The sequence below is a fragment of the Theropithecus gelada genome, chromosome 3 (genome assembly GCF_003255815.1).
Source record: "Theropithecus gelada isolate Dixy chromosome 3, Tgel_1.0, whole genome shotgun sequence".
NCBI lineage: Eukaryota > Metazoa > Chordata > Mammalia > Primates > Cercopithecidae > Theropithecus > Theropithecus gelada.
Window position 1 is genome coordinate 55324037 of NC_037670.1, and position 17504 is coordinate 55341540.

Here is a 17504-nt window from a genome sequence, read left to right on the forward strand (position 1 = left end):
TTTTTAGTAAAGATGGGGTTTCACCATTTTGACCAGGCTGGTCTTGAACTCCTGACCTCAAATTATCTGCCCCACTCAGCCTCCCAAAGTGCTGAGATTACAGCATGAGCCACTGTGCCTGGCTGATATATCCTTAGAGAAATATATTTGTATGTGTAACTCTATGTAAATAAAAACTAAAAGTCTGTTTTTGTTTGTTAGCAGAGAGGCCACATGTACAAAAATACATATAAAACAAGTTTTTAAAAAATTTAATAAAGACTCAGAAATGTATTGATATTAATTATACTTATGTAATTTTTATGATCATAAAATGACCCTGTGGTTAATAATAATTCAATTGCACATATTGAAATAACTAAAACTGTATAATGGGATTGTTCAATAAATACATGCTTGAGGTGAGGAATATCTCATTTACTCTGTTGTGATAATTAAATAGTGTATGCCTGCATTAAAATGTCTCACATATGCTGTAAGTGTGTATGTTGGGAACAAGCCCCATAAAATCTGGCCATAAACTGGCCCCAAAAATGGCCATCAAATATCTGCAGCACTGTGACATGTTCATGATAGCCATAAAGCCCATGCTGGAAGGTTGTGGGTTTACCAGAATGAAGGCAAAGAACACCTGGCCCACCCAGAGCGGAAAACAGCTTAAAGACATTCTTAAGCCACAAACAGTAGCATGAGCAATCTGTGCCTTAAGGACATGCTCCTGCTGCAGTTAACTAGTCCAACCTATTCCTTTAATTTGGCTGATCCCTTCATTTCCCATAAGGGATACTTTTAGTTAATTTAATATCTATAGAAACAATGCTAATGACTGGCTTGCTGTTAATAAATATGCGAGGCTCTCAGCTCTGAAGGCTGTGAGATCTGTGATTTCCCACTTCACACCCCTATATTTCTGTGTTTGTGTCTTTAATTCCTCTAGTACCACTGGGTTAGGGTCTCCCCAACTGAACTGGTCTCAGTATGTGTATACACACTATCTACCCACACATTTTTAAAAAAAATCTAAATAGGGTAAAAAAGAATACAAATTTGAATTATGAGAACAAAATTCTTCAACTTATTTGCAGTTTAAACCACTGGCAGGCCAGGTGTGGTGATCCCCAGCTATAACCCCAGCACTTTGGGATGCCAAGGTGAGTGGATCACCTGAGGTCAGGAGTTCAAGACCAGCCTGGCCAACATGGTGAAACCCTATCTCTACTAAAAATACAGAAATTAGCCAGGCATAGTGGCAAGTGCCTGTAGTCGCTGCTACTTGGCAGGCTGAGGCAGAAGAATCACTTGGACCCAGGAGGTGGAGATTGCAGTGAACTGAGATCATGCCACTGCACTCCAGCCTGGGTGACAAACTGAGACTCCATCTGTTTTTAAATAAATTATCTTAGATTCATTATGGTTTGAGAGTTGGTTAAAGGCTTTGTTACATTTTTATACATTTATAAGATTTTTCACAATTTGAATTCCCTTATGTACAATTAAGGTTTGGACCTAGATAAAGACTTGGCCACATTCCCTACACTTGTAGTGCTTTTTTTTTAGTATAAATTATTTTATGTATTATAAGGCCTGAGGGATGGACTTTGCCACACTATTCACATTTGTAGAGTTTCTCTCCAGTATGAATTATCTTATGTTTAGCAAGACTTGAATGCCACTTAAAAGCTTTGTCACATTCTTCACATTTGTATGGTTTCTCTCCAGTATGAATTCTCTTATGTGCCTTAACGGTTGAGGAGCAGCTAAAGGCTTTGCCACATTCTTCACATGTGTAGGGTTTCTCTCCAGTATGAATTATCTTATGTGTCTTAAGGGTCGAAGAGCAGTTAAAGGCTTTGCCACATTCTTCACATGTGTAGGGTTTTTCTCCAGTATGAACTCTTTTGTGGTAAGTGAGGGCTGCGGATACACTAAAGGCTTTGCCACATTCTTCACATGTGTAGGGTCTCTCTCCAGTATGAATTCTCTTGTGGTTAGTAAATGTTGAGGAGCGCCTAAAGGCTTGGCCACATTCTTCACATGTGTAGGGTTTCTCTCCGGTGTGAATTCTCTTATGTCTAGTAAGGTTTGAGGACCAGCTAAAGGCCTTGCCACATTCCTCACATCTGTAGGGTTTCTCTCCAGTAAGAATTCTTTTATGTGTAGTACAGTTTGAGGAGTGGTTAAAGGATTTGTCACATTCTTCACATTTGTAGGACTTCTCCATAGTATGAATTAGCTGATGTTGATTTAGTTGTGAGAGCATGCAAAATGATTTGCCATATTTTTCACATTTCAAATGTTTCTTTCTAGTATATCTTGTATTAAGTCTATTGGAATTTGAAAATTTATCTAAGACTTTGACACATTTATGAGTCTGAAATATTTTGTTTTGGGTATTTGACAAATGTTGGTTAACTTCATTATAACCTTCTTCGTGCACCTCACACTCATCCCCTTTTTGACAACATTTTTTTAATTGTAAATTCTCATGTCCACATTTTCCATATGTTCTTGATACTACTTTCTGGAGTGAATCTTTTATGCCCTGCTCAGGCTGAAGGTCTTGGTTGAAATGAGAACACGTAACTGAAAAACATAAAAATCACAAGTTACTTCACTTACCAGACTCAGATAAATACACTGCACAAATCAAATATATAAAAGTATTCAAGGTACATTAGCAAAATAGTATATCAAAATACCACAGGTCATAATTACTTCATAGACATATAAATGTAACAAAATCATAGTGATCAAAATACCTTTGTTGGAAATTTATAAATAAAGTAAGTGTGTGCACCATGTGAGCACAATGTCAAGAACCATATAGAGTGAAAAGAAAAGTCAGCTACATTTACCCAACACAGCCCTTCCTCATCCCCGATAGAAGAACATCGTTTAATGACAGCTTTAAGTCTTCTGAGATCAAAAGTGTTACAACAGCAGAAAGACTGCCCTACCATAGACAGAAAATAGGTGTAGAAAGTAGTTACTGACCAGTAAGGAGAAATATGAAGAAGCCTTTTAACTGAAAAATAAATACAAAATTGCACACAAGACACATCCTGAGAACATGTTTGGGAAACTCCCAGAACCCCTACTCAAGACAATTGGTTTCAGGCTATGCCAAGAAAGAGCTGCATTATAAAGACTGTGAAATGTAGTTTTATGTTAATGTCTAAATCTCAACCAAAGATTACAATGTATACAAAATATTTGGGCAACATGGTCCAATAAAAAAAATCAAAATTTTCTAACAGCAACTATAAAAATAAAGATGTATATTTTAATTTTTAAAATTTAAGAAAATCCATATTTTGCTCAATGAGAAAAAATGGAAAACCAGATATCAGATAAATGAGAATGTCAACAAAAGGCTTGGAATAATAAAAATAAACATTTGTGGAGGTAGAAAAGAAAATGAAATAGTTTAAAAGTAAGAAAAAAGTAATGTAAAAAATGAAGAAGTTAAACAAACAAAGTAGGATATACACAAAAAGATCCATAACACATATTTAAGCAAAGTTCAAAAGTCACAAACCAGAAGATAATCTTGGGAGCTGCAAGATAAAAGTGAGGTATTATTTATAAGCCTAGTTCTCCAAGACAACCAGTGAATTTGTCAACAGAAACCTTGCCGGTTAGAAAAGAACTGTGTAAAATGGTCAAAGTGCTGAAAAAAATATTCATGGTGAAAATACAACCAGCAAAAATATACTACAAAATAAAGAAAAAATAAAGATCTTCCAGAATAAACAAATGCCGGAAAAGCATATAAGCACTGCATGTGCCCTAAATAAAATGCTGAAAAGAGGTCTTTCCACTTAAAATAATATAATGGGAACAAAAAATACGAAAATACATAACTTTCTGAAAAACATATGCATACACAAAAAATAAACTTCTGTGGCATTATTGTGATGGTACAGAAAACATTTTTAGTTATTCTTTAAAATTTGAAAGATGTAAGCATAAAAATAATCATAAAACATAAAAAAGATATAATTATCAACATCAGTAAGAAGTATAGGGTAGATATGAGGACAAATTTTTCTATGCAACTGAAGTCTTTTTTTTTTTACCAGTTTAAAATGTACTATTGTAACATTAAGAGGTTTTATAAAATCTCCAGTGTAGCACAAAGAAAAACTCTTTATGGACACACAAAAGAAAATGAGTCCATTACTAGCATGAGACAAAGTCTGATATTACATAATGGTAAAATGAGTCCATTTACTAGGAATCTATAACTATTATGTCTATCTATATGTATATGCATCGATAACATCAGGGCCTCAAAATACATAAAGCAAATATTGATAAAAATGTAGCAAGAAATAAAATAACAACATAAAATTACAAACATTAAGACCTCACTTTCTTTCTTTTTTTTAATTACTATACTTAAGTTCTAGGATACATGTCCACAACGTGCAGGTTTGTTACATATGTATACATGTGCCATGTTGGTGTGCTGCACCCATTAACTCCTCATTTACATTAGGTATATCTCCAAATGCTATCCCTCCTCCCTTCCCCCTCCCCACAATAGGCCCTGGTATGTGATGTTCCCCTTCCTGTGTCCAAGTGATCTCATTGTTCAATTCCCACCTATGAGTGAGAACATGCTGTATTTGGTTTTCTGTTCTTGCAATAGTTTGCTGAGAATGATGGTTTCCAGCTGCAACCATGTCCCTACAAAGGACACGAATTCATCCTTTTATATGGCTGCATAGTATTCCATGGTGTATATGTGCCACATTTTCTTAATCCAGTCTGTCACTGATGGACATTTGGGTTGATTCCAAGTCTTCGCTATTGTGAATAGTGCCGCAATAAACATATGCGTGCATGTGTCTTTATAGCAGAATGATTTATAATCCTTTGGGTATATCCCCAGTAATGGGATGGCTGGATCAAATGGTATTTCTAGTTCTAGATCCTTGAGGAATCGCCACACTGTTTTCTACAATGGTTGAACTAGTGTACAGTCCCACTAACAGAGTTAAAGTGTTCCTATTTCTCCACATCCTCTCCAGCACCTGTTGTTTCCTGATTTTTTAATGATTGCCATTCTAACTGGTGTGAGATGGTATCTCATTGTGGTTTTGAATTGCATTTCTCTGATGGCGAGTGATGATGAGCACTTTTTCATGTGTCTGTTGGCTGTATGAATGTCTTCTTTTGAGAAGTGTCTGTTCATATCCTTTGCCCACTTTTTGATGGGGTTGTTTGTTTTTTTTCTTGTAAACTTGTTTGAGTTCTTTGTAGGTTCTGGATATTAGCCCTTTGTCAGATGAGTACATTGCAAAAATTTTCTCCCATTCTGTAGGTTGCCTGTTCACTCTGATGGTAGTTTCTTTTGCTGTGCAGAAGCTCTTTAGTTTAATTAGATCCCATTTGTCAATTTTGGCTTTTGTTGCCATTGCTTTTGGTGTTTTAGTCATGAAGTCCTTGCCCATGACTATGTCCTGAATGGTATTCCCTAGGTTTTCTTCTAGGGTTTTTATGGTTTTAGGTCTAACATTTAAGTCTCTACTCCATCTTGAATTAATTTTCGTGTAAGGAGTAAGGAAAGGATCCAGTTTCAGCTTTCTACTTATGGCTAGCCAATTTTCCCAGCACCATTTATTAAATAGGGAATCCTTTCCCCATTTCTTGTTTCTCTCAGGTTTGTCAAAGATCAGATGACTGTAGATGTGTGGTATTATTTCTGAGGGCTCTGTTGTGTTCCATTGGTCTATATCTCTGTTTTGGTATCAGTACCATGCTGTTTTGGTTACTGTAGCCTTGTAGTATAGTTTGAAGTCAGGTAGTGTGATGCCTCCAGCTTTGTTCTTTTGGCTTAGGATTGTCTTGGCAATGTGGGCTCTTTTTTGGTTCCATATGAACTCTAAAGCAGTTTTTTCCAATTCTGTGAAGAAACTCATTGGTAGCTTAATGGGGATGGCACTGAATCTATAAATTACCTTGGGCAGTATGGCCATTTTCACGATATTGATTCTTCCTATCCATGAGCATGGTATGTTCTTCCATTTGTTTGTGTCCTCTTTTATTTCACTGAGCAGTGGTTTGTAGTTCTCCTTGAAGAGGTCCTTTATATCCCTTGTAAGTGGGATTCCTAGGTATTTTATTCTCTTTGAAGCTATTGTGAATGAGAGTTCATTCATGATTTGGCTCTCTGTTTGTCTGTTACTGGTGTATAAGAATGCTTGTGATTTTTGTACATTGATGTTGTATCCTGAGACTTCGCTGAAGTTGCTTATCAGCTTAAGGAGATTTTGGGCTGACACGATGGGGTTTTCTAAACATACAATCATGTCATCTGCAAACAGGGACAATTTGACTTCTTCTTTTCCTAATTGAATACCTTTATTTCTTTCTCTTGCCTGATTGCCCTAGCCAGAACTTCCAACACTATGTTGAATTGGAGTGGTGAGAGACGGCATCCCTGTCTTGTGCCAGTTTTCAATGGGAATGCTTCCAGTTTTTGCCCTCACTTTCAATAATAAAAAAATTTAAATAAAAATCAATTAAAAAACAGAAAACCTGAAGAACATCATACTGTGTATGAATTCATTTTACATTGTTATGGAAAATAACCTGAGACTAGGTAATTTATAATGAAAAAAATTTCTTTGGTTCACAGTTCAGTAGACTGTACAAGAAGTATATGCCGGCATCTGCTTCTGGTGACGATATGAGGAAGCGTACAATTATAGCGGATGGCAAAAAAGAAACAAACATGTCACATGGTGAAAGATGATGTGAGTTTGAGTTGGAGGAACCAGGTTCCTTTAAGCAACGAGCTTTCAAGTGAATTAATAGCATGAGAACTCTATGATTGTGCCAAGTCATTCTGAGGGATTTGTCTCCATAATGCAAACACCTCTCATTAGGCACCACATCCAACATTGGAGATTACATTTCAACTTGAGATTTTGAGAGCACCTACACCATATCACAAACCAAATAGGCTAAACAGACATGTACAGAACTCTCCAGTCAAAACAAGTGGATACGCAATATTCTTATTTGCACATGGTGAATTCTGTTAGAACAGGTAAGTCTTAGTAAATTTAAAAAGATCAGCCACGTGCAGTGGCTCACAGGTGTAATCCCAGTACTTTGGGAGGTCAAGGTGGAAGGATCACTTGGGGCAAGAAGTTTGATACCAGCCTCGGGACACAGTGAGATCCTGTCTCTACAAACAATTAAAAATTAGCTGGGCATGTTGGGGTAGGTCTGTAGTGCAAACCACTCAGGAGGCAAAGGTGGAATGATTACTTGAGTCCAAGAGGTTGAGGCTGTGATGAGCCAAAACTGTGCTGCTGTACTACAGTCTGGGCAACAGAGTGAGAAACCTTGTGTCAAAAAAAAAAAGTTTAAGAAGAGCAAAATCATACAGTGTATGTTTTCTAACCAAAGCTCAATAAAACTAAAAAGAAAAAAAGTAAAACCTGCAAATCAAAAATATACGGAAATAAACACATTCTTCAATGTATTCTTGCACAGGGTCAAATAATTTAATATAACCTAATTTAATATTTTTGCTCAAGGCTCAACATATTTAAGTGACAACTTAATTTGTTAAGATGTCAATATATCCCACAGTGGTGAACAAATTCAATATAATCTATATTAAAATTCCAAAAGTGTATTTATTACTGAGATATTGTTTTAACTTTTTTTTTTTTTTTTGAGATGCAGTCACTCTGTCGCTCAGGCTGGAGTGCAGTCTTGCTCACTGCAAGTTCCGCCTCCTGGGTTCACGCCATTCTCCTGCCTCAGCCTCCCAAGTAGCTGGGACTATAGGTGCCCACCACTATGCCTGGCTAATTTTTTGTATTTTTTAGTAGAAATGGGTTTTCACCATGTTAGCCAGGATGATCTCAATCTGACCTCATGATCTGCTTGCCTTGGCCTCCCAAAGTGCTGGGATTACAGGCGTGAGCCACTGCACCTGACCTAAAATTTTTAAAGTTTAGTATGAACTATATCTAGAGAAACACACATGAAAAACAGAGGCTTTATACTTGATAATTTCAAAACATAATAAAAAGCTGCAATAACAATAACTATGTGGTATTCACACAAAGACAGATAAAAGTCATGATAGATCAAAACAGGGAGCCCAGCAATGAACTCTTCTGTGTATGACCAAATAATTTGCCGCAAGGTTGCCATGAGCAGACAATGGAGAAAATATAATCCCTTCAACAGTTAATGTTGAAAACCGGATATCTACATTGAAAAAATGAAGTTGGATGCTTCAATTGCACCACATACAAAAAGTATTTTAAACAAAATACTTAGACTAAAAAAAAACTAATGAAACTCTTAGAAAAAAATATAGTGGAAAGACATGACATTGGTCTTGGCACCATTTTCTTAGATACGCCATCAAATGCCTGAGCAACAAAGAGAAGAACAGAAAAATTTAACTGGGCTAAACTTCAAAATTTCTGCAATCAAATAAAACATTAAATAGAGTGACAGTGTCATCCAAGAAACAGATGACAATATTTGAAAATCACATGTGATAAGGCTTAATATTGAAAATACATAAACAACTCCTAGAAGTAGACAACAATAATTGAATCACCTGATTTAGAAATGCACAAATGAACCGGGTACGGTGGCTCACTCATGTAATCCCAGAACTTTGGGAGGCTGAGGTGGGCAGATCACCTGAGGTCAGTAATTCGAGACCAGTCTGACCAACATGGCGAAATCCACCTCTACTAAAAATACAAAATTAGCTGGGCATGGTGGCATATCCCTGATCTCAGCTGCTCAGGAGACTGAGGCAGGAGAATCATTTGAATCTGGGAGGCAGAGGTTGCTGTGAGCCAAAATCACCCCATTGCACTCCAGCTTAGGCAACAAGAGCAAAACTCTGTCTCAAAAAAAAAAAAAAAAAGAAATGGACAAATGATTAAGCTAAATTTTAATAAAAAGATATACAAATGGGAAGAAGTATTTGAAAGGTTGCACAAAACTAATAATTTATAGAAAAATGCAAAATAAAACCACAATACAAAACAAAATTACCTTACATCAATTAGGATGGCCACTATAATTTTTTAAAAAACACCATGTTGATGATGTAAAGAAATGGAAACCTATGTAAGCTGTTGATGAGAAAAAAGATGCAGCCATCATAAAAAATATCACGAATGTTCTTCAAATACTTAAAAATGAAATTATTATATAATACAGCAATATCATTTATGAATCTATATCTAAAATATGCAACACAGTAAAATGAAGACATGAGGTACTCTGCTTGCATATCGCCCTACAGCAAGTATCATAACCCACCCTCTAAATAAATAAATAAATATATAAAAATTAAAAAATAAAAAATTTGTAAAAAATTTTAAAGTATATTTCAAGGCTATAGTAATAAAAACAGAATGGCATGTACAGAAAAATGGACAACCACCAATGAAACAGAAATTACTATTCTCATGCATTTTAGACACGATGCAAAAAAATTTTTTTTAATGGTTTAACATAGAGTTTCTCAAAAATATGCAGATATTAGTGTGTCCCCAAAAGCAATGGCAAAGTAGTCAGTTTGCGCAGTCCCTGATAAGCCATAAAGAAAACTTTGGCTCACGCTGTGAACTTGAAGAAAGATTATTGAAGTGAAAGTAGAATCCGTAGAGAATTTAACAGTATGGGGCAGAAGGTGTCCCAATGTGAGCAAAAAAAAAAAAAAAAAAAAGACTGGAGATTCTCAGAAACTCTTTCCATCAAAGCACAGCTCTGCAGATCACATTTTAAAGACTGGCTACCTCCTTGACTTGTGGACAGCTCATCCGTGTCATCTTCTTCATTTGCTCTCACCTACCTGGGTGTTTGGCTACCATCTCACTTCTCTTCATATTCTGGGGCTCTTTATTTTGCTCCAGACAGGTGATCAAGTCTAGCTTAGGGACAGTAATACCTGTTTTATTAAGAAAAAAATTTACATAAATCTTATTTATTTATTTATTTATTTATTGAAATGGAGTCTCACTCTGTCACTCAGGCTGGCATGCAGTGGCATGATCTCAGCTCACTGCAACCTCCACTTCCCAGGTGCAAACAATTCTTCTCCCTCAGCCTCCCAAGTAGCTGGGACTATAGGCATGCATCACCATGTCCAGCTAACCTTTGTATTTTTAGTAGAGACAGAGTTTCACCATATTGGCCAGCCTGGTCTTGAACTCCTGACCTCGTGATCTGCCCGCCTCGGCCTCCCAAAGTGCTGGGATTACAGGTGTGAGCCTGGTCATATAAATCTTGCTGAATTCTTTAATTACCAAACTAGTATTATGCTCAGTAAAGAGGATATAATAGAAAATTCTAGAAAATTAATATTGACTCATAACAGAACTTTCTAAACGTTTAGAAAATATTTTAAATTTGTAAGTCCTTAATTTCACTACTCAGTACTACTGAATCAAAAAATGTTGGTGGCAACTGAATTCTAAGGCGTGGGCAGCGCTATTTTACGCCAAGACGTTTTTGGAATTGCCACTAACCTAGAGCAAAAGATACATAAGCTCAGGAAAGGGAAAAGTTCAGGTCAAGATAAAACATCTTGAAGAATTTGTTCTACACCAATGAATCCCCAAGATTTTCTTAAAATTGGAGAGCTAAAATTCATTCATGCAAAGCAGAAATTACCAAAATCATCTTAGAAAAGAGAGAAAGGCAATATATTAGGAATTGTGTATTGAAGTTTTCCTTACCCAGGGAGACCAGGTTTCTGTAGTTCTCTAACATCACATCTCTATATAAATTCCGCTGAGCACGATCCAGGCATTGCCATTCCGCCAGAGAGAATTCTATAGCTATGTCTCTGAATGTCAACAGTCCCTGAAAAAAACAAAAACAAAAACAAAAAAAACCCTCATGAACACACACTTACCATATGGCCGTAAGCAGAGATTTTTATTTGACTCAAGTTAAAAAAGAGAGTAAAAAGCAGTGGTTCTCACTTATAAGAGTGACTAAAATTGTTCAATAAGATAATTTTTAACATGGAAGTATGCTCTAACTCTGAGAAGAGAGGAGAGCATAAGATCCACAATACCATAGTAGCTTTGATACTTTTCTGTAATTATAAAATTAAGAGCATCAACATGGACATGTCCTTCTTTTTTCTTGTCTTCCTCTTTTTTTGACCGAGTCTCACTCTGTTGCGCAGGTGGGAGTGCAGTGGCACGATCTTGGCTCAGTGCAACCTCTGCCTCTTGGGTTCAATAGATTCTCCTGCCTCAGTCTCCCGAGTAGCTGGGAGTATAGGCACAGGCCATCATGCCTGGCTAATTTTTGTATATTTAGTAGAGACAGGGTTTCTCCACGTTGGCCAGGCAAGTCTTGAACTCCTGACCTCACATGATCCACTTACCTCGGCCTCCCAAAGTGCTGGGATGGCAGGTGTGAGCCACCTCGCCTGGCCGGACATGTCTATTTTTTGAGTGTTATATTTACATCATACAGAATAAGTTGTGTATATTTCTCAGATTAAACAGTCATTATGAGTTGGACTGTACCTCTTAAGTCTTAATATGTGCAATAAACTAAATATTTTGTGAGATTTTATTTCAGGAGGTTTGGGATAAAGTCTGAATTTCTGAATTTTTAGCAAATTCACCAATGTTTCTAGCCTAATAAGAATATTTTGTCAAACACCCAGTAAGAGGCAGAGTCTGGGTTTTCCCATTTCTCTTACCTGTAAATAAAGATAAGAGCCTTCATTTTTAAAAGACAAACATATGCAAAAGTCATCTAAAAAGAAAAGACAGCTTCCAGATTAAATGTGATGGTTTATGCACTTCAGCCAGTAAATTTCCTAAGTGTACTTAATAATTAAGAGAGTAATAATTAACTCAACAGTGGAATAAAAAGTCATAGAGCTCTTGAACCAAGTGAATAAAATTGTTATCAACTTTATTAGGACACATTTTTACTATGTGCTGATGCACACAGGACACAACATTATTGCTGTGGTATTTCTCACCTCTCAGAAAAGTAAATTGTAACTAAATTTAAATATATATGTATTTAAATATATACATATATATTTAAATATATATATATATATATATATTTTTTTTTTTTTGAGATAGAGTCTTGCTCTGTCACCTAGCCTAGAGTGCAGTGATGCAATCACAGGTCACTGCAACATTCACCTCCTGAGTTCAAGCAATCCTCCTGCCTCAACCTCCTGAGTAGCTGGGATTATAGGCACATGGCACCATGCTTGGCTAATTGTTGTATTTTTTTAGAGGAGACAGGGTTTCATCAGGTAGGCCAGGCTGGCCTCGAACTCCTGACCTCATGTGATCTGCCTGCCTCGGCCTCCCAAAGTGCTGAGATTACAAGGCCACCGTGCCTGGCCTAAATTTAATTATAAAGAAACATCAGTTTTATGCAAAGTTGAAGGTGCAGAAAACTTCCCTGTCGTGTAATTTTTAACAGTAATTTTAAGTAGTCTTTGTTTAGCACCCTAGAGAGCAAGTATCTCCTAATAGTTTTTTCAGAACTTTCTGGGTAACAAATGCTATTCTGTTTAAATGAACATGTTCTAAATCCTGTTCTGCATGGAATTAATAGAGCACACAGATGAAACCTCAACAGGACATGTTTCACTTTTCACTAATATCCGAAGACAACTGTGTTTCCCCAGTAGAAATCTTGAGTATCCACACCTTCTCATGTTCAACAGCTACAATGGGAACATTTTAAATATTGCAGGTCATAAATTTGTAGTGAGAATTCTGCATGGCATACAAGAACCCAAGATGAAGAGAATGTATAGAACGCTAAGGAATATAGAAAAAAATATTTTTTTTCAGAACCCCTTGACTATCATACAAATCACAAAAATTAGTTGAAACAAACTCATTAGGGATCAACAGCACGAGCAGAGAAGTAAAAATCTGCAAGTTCCGAACAGATGGCATTCCAAAAGGCAGAGGGGACACCGCTCTTTATCTGAGACACGCTCACCTGAGAAAAAAAGTGATTTTTTTCTTTTCCTCCTCTTTCTCTGAAATGTATTTTCAGATAAGATGCTCTGGACATATCAAACCCGCATCTTGAGAATATGCCTTTAAAGCACAATCTATTCACCTGCTACCACCACACACACCCACGGGCAGAAAGACCGAGACTTGAAGAAAACACTCACCCATTTTTGTTGTTTATAACGGAAAAGATTTAAGAGCAATGGGAGAACAATGAGCTTCTCCATAACTATTAAAATATAAGTTTCTTTTTCCCTGCCCTCCTCTATCAGACACCAGCAATCTTCTTTACAGTAATGGGAGCATGAACTGCACTGACCTTTTCCTACCAAACAGAAACAGGGCAGGCAGTGCAGCCTTTCTCAGATGCGAAGGTTGAACTAAACTCTCCTGAATTGGCCGGGCGCGGTGGCTCAAGCCTGTAATCCCAGCACTTTGGGAGGCCGAGACGGGCGGATCACGAGGTCAGGAGATCGAGACCATCCTGGCTAACATGGTGAAACCCCGTCTCTACTGAAAAATACAAAAAACTAGCCGGGCGCGGTGGCGGGCGCCTGTAGTCCCAGCTACTCGGGAGGCTGAGGCAGGAGAATGGCGTGAACCCGGGAGGCGGAGATTGCAGTGAGCAGAGATCCGGCCACTGCACTCCAGCCTGGGCGGCAGAGTGAGACTCCGTCTCAAAAAAAAAAAAAAACTCTCCTGAATGTATCTTGAACCCCTCAAGTGTATAAGTTACTTGGTAATCTCGGCCCTGCTTTATGCAAAGTGATTCTGCAGGATCCAAAAGGGTCCAGGAATGGGCTTTTTCAACAAGTCCCCTGTAAATGCTGATTGTGCTTTCCCAGACACATTATTAGCATTAGCGAGAGAAAGCAGGCACAGCAAAGAGTCCCTTACACCCGCCACATTTGTCACAATACAAATACTTCTGGTACAAATAAAGACAACCAATCTCCACCCTGAAATACTACATTTTTTGTTGGGTTTTTTAACTTTACAGAGAAAACAGAAGGCAGCAATGTCTGAGTAAGTCTGCACCTGGGAAACATGTACACATGTACTAATAAAATGTTTATTAAGCAGGTACTATGTGCTCAGGAGCATGTCACAGAACACTGTACTGGGAATAATACATTTTGTCATTTAATTTTCATACCACCCCAGGAGCTGGTACTAAGTGTTGAATAATTTTCAGCATTTAGATTAAGAGCACAGCAGTTTTATTTCTTCTTATGTTTCTCTATCATTAATTTTAAAAAGAAAACACATAGAGTAATAATTCAATACAAAAAGCATATGGAATGATACAATTACATAAAAATCGAATAATCAGCTTCCAAATGGATATTTTGTAAATAATGAAATTAAGGCTGAAATAAAATTTTTGAAACTAATTAGAGATTAAATACAACATACCAGAATCTCAGGGTTACAGCTAAGGCAGTGTGAAGAACAAAATGTGTATCACTAAACATCCACAACAAAAAGTTAGAAAGATCTCAATTTAAAAATCTAATGTTACAACTAAAAGAATTTCAAAAGAGCAAACCAACTTCAAGGATCGCAAAAGTCAAGACATAACCAAAATCAGAACTGAAATGGAGAAGGTTGAGAACTAAATAACTATAAAAAGTTCAACGGGCCGTGTGCTGCGGCTCACTCCTGGAATTCTAGCTCTTTCGGAGTCCAAGGCGGGCAAATCAAGAGGTCAGGAGTTTGAGATCAGCCTGGCCAACATGGTGAAACCCCGTCTCTACTAAAAATACAAAAATTAGCTGGGCGTGGTGGCATATGTCTGTAATTCCAGGAGAATCGCTTGAAAATGGAAGGTGGAGGTTACAGTGAGCTGAGATCATGCCATGCACTCCAGCCTGGGTGAAAGAGCAAAACTCCATCTCAAAAAAGGTCGATGAAACCGGAAGTTGATTCTGTGTAAAAACAATAAGATAGATAAAACACTAGGCTAATGAAGAAAAAAGAAATAATTCAAATAAAAACAAAACAAAAAAACTCAAACAGATGCTTGGGAGGTTGCGGAGAAATGGAATGCTTATACGCTGCTTGTGAGAGTATAAATGTGTTTAAGCATTGAGAAAAACAGTTTGGCATTTTTTCAAAAACCTGAAAACGGAATTACCATTCCCAGTCCCACAATTGGGAATATACCCAATAAATGTAAGTTATTCTACCATGAAGACACACTCATGCGTATGTTTATTACAGAACAATTCACGATAGCAAAAACCAGAAATAAACCTGTATGTCTTCAATGGTAGACTGGAAAAAGAAAATGTGGTATGTATACACCATGAAATATGATGCAGCTATAACAAAGAACAGCATCATGTCCTTTGCCGCAACGTCAATGGAGCTGGAGACTTATTTTTAGAAAACTAGTGCAGGAGCAGAAAATAAAAAAACTTTATGTTTTCACTTGTAAGTGGGAGCAAAATAACGAGAACATGTGGACACAAATAAGAGAACAACAGACACTGAAGCTCAGTTCAGGGTGGAGGGTCAGAGGATGAAGAAAATCAGAAAACAAATCTGTTCAGTACTATGCTTAGTACCTGAGTGATAATATAATCTGTACACAAAAACTTCATGATATGATTTTACCTATATAACAAACTTGCACATATACTCCTGAACCTAAAATAAAAGGTAAAAGAAAAAAAATTCGATTAGGCGCAGTGACTCACACCTGTAACTCAAGCCCATTGGGAGGCTGAGGCAGGCAGATCGCAGATCATCTGAGGCCAAAAGTTCGAGACCAACCTGGACCACATGGTGAAATCCTGTCTCTACTAAAAATACAAAAATTAGTTGGGCCTCGTGGCCCATATCTGTAATTCCAGCTACTCGGGAGGCTGAGGCAGGACAATCATTTGAACCCGGGAGGCAGAGGTTGTAAAGAGGTGAGATTACACCACTGCACTCCAGCCTGGAGGACTGAGCGAGACTCCCCCTCCAAAACAAACAAACAAAAAAGCATTTATTGGAAATTACTATCTTGAAGAAAATAGTCAGGCCTAGGTAACCACAATCTGCCAATGAATCTCTGATGACATAACCAATAAATTTTCACCTGGATCTTACAAATAAAAAAACTAAATAACTGTACCAAACCAATTATTGAATTTGGTTTGCTTCATCGTGCAACTTATAACAGACTTTTCTTCAAGTCTCTCCCATGGATCACAACCCAGAAGCCATAGCTGGGCGCTCTATGATTCTCTCTTTTTTTTTTTTTTTTTTTTTGAGATGGAGTCTTGCTGTGATGTGCAGGCTGGAGTGCAGTGAGGTCATCTCGCCTCACTGCAACCTCTGCCTCCCAGGTTTAAGCGATTCTCCTGTCTCAGACTACCAAGTAGCTGGGACTACAGGCGCGTGCCACCACACACAGCTAATTTTTGTATTTTTAGTAGAGATGTGGTTTCACCATGTTGGTCAGGCTGGTCTCGAACTCCTGACCTCGTGATCTGCCCGCCTCGGCCTCCCAAAGTACTGGGATTACAGGTGTGAGTCACCGCGCCCAGCCCGCTCTATGACTCTTGAATCACACTTTGATTAAATTCTCTAATGTTTTTACTGTGACTCCCATACACTTCTAAAAGGAAAAATGAGGAACTAGGGACCCCAGGGACTACAGCTCTTACCAATTATGAATCCTGCACCCTCAGTCTGGATTCTCCCCTAATGACTTTCCCATCCCTGTACAATCTGCGCTGGGAGTGCAGAGCTGCCCAGAGAGGACTCCAGCCCAGGGCAAAGCCACTGCAGAGGAGAAAGACAGAACTCCCAGGGTCCCAGCCGCTGGCCCAGGCAGCATCTTACGGTTTGAGGAGGCTAACAGCCGAACTGGGCCAAGGAAGAGTTGGGTCCTCAGACTCTGGAGCTGACTGCGAGGAAGTTTGGGTCCCGCTACAGCCACTTTCAGCCGGTTCCAACCAGGCCCCACTCCTCTCTCACGATGACAGACCCACCACTCACCATTTCTCGGCTTCCAGGGGGTCCCGGTCTTTTAGCCATAAATCTGCGGATGCCTGCAGGACACAAGGCCACAGAGGCTTGACCTCTAGGAGCGAGGACGCAGAGCAGCGAAGAGAACTGGAGCTCTGGATACAGAGAAACACAAAAGGACCGGTAAAATTAGGGAGGCATCCTGTTCTCTCCAGCTGCATGCCTGATTGTACAGTTTCTAATATACGGTCCGTGATTGGATAAGGTTTCAGACCCCACCCGTCACGCCCTGAGTGACGTAATATTTGATCAGACACTGGGCCGAATGAAGCAAAAACAGCCTAAGCTGCTCTCTTTCCAGGCAGGGCTTCTTCCCTGATCCGAGCCAGGCCAACACCAGAGGATATTTGCATTTAAACTTGTGTGTAACGTCATATGCATTTATAAATGATATATAATATAGTTATTCATATATTGAAATAATATAATGACAATTATTTTAAAATTTCGGATTTT

At 38.1% G+C, this 17504-nt stretch overlaps 1 protein-coding gene across 1 annotated transcript; it reads right to left on the minus strand.

Moving 5' to 3' along the window:
• Positions 1-1606: 1606 nt before the first annotated feature.
• On the minus strand, positions 1607-17057 carry LOC112621454 (putative zinc finger protein 735). The gene is made up of 4 exons (XM_025380898.1): positions 17019-17057; positions 10743-10869; positions 9857-9952; positions 1607-2583 (listed from the first exon to the last, which is right to left on the minus strand). Exons 1-4 carry the CDS (start codon positions 17055-17057, stop codon positions 1607-1609), a joined length of 1239 nt encoding a protein of 412 aa, XP_025236683.1.
• Positions 17058-17504: the final 447 nt, after the last annotated feature.

What these genes read in the sequence shown, in the direction of transcription:
- LOC112621454 (XM_025380898.1), bottom strand. Translation starts at nt 17,057, where the DNA reads ATGGCTAAAAGACCGGGACCCCCTGGAAGCCGAGAAATG. An exon ending in CCCCTGGAAGCCGAGAAATG is followed by an intron (nt 10,870 to 17,018) that starts GTGAGTGGTGGG and finishes TGTTTTTTTCAG; the next exon opens with GGACTGTTGACATTCAGAGA. An exon ending in CAGAAACCTGGTCTCCCTGG is followed by an intron (nt 9,953 to 10,742) that starts GTAAGGAAAACT and finishes TTAATAAAACAG; the next exon opens with GTATTACTGTCCCTAAGCTA.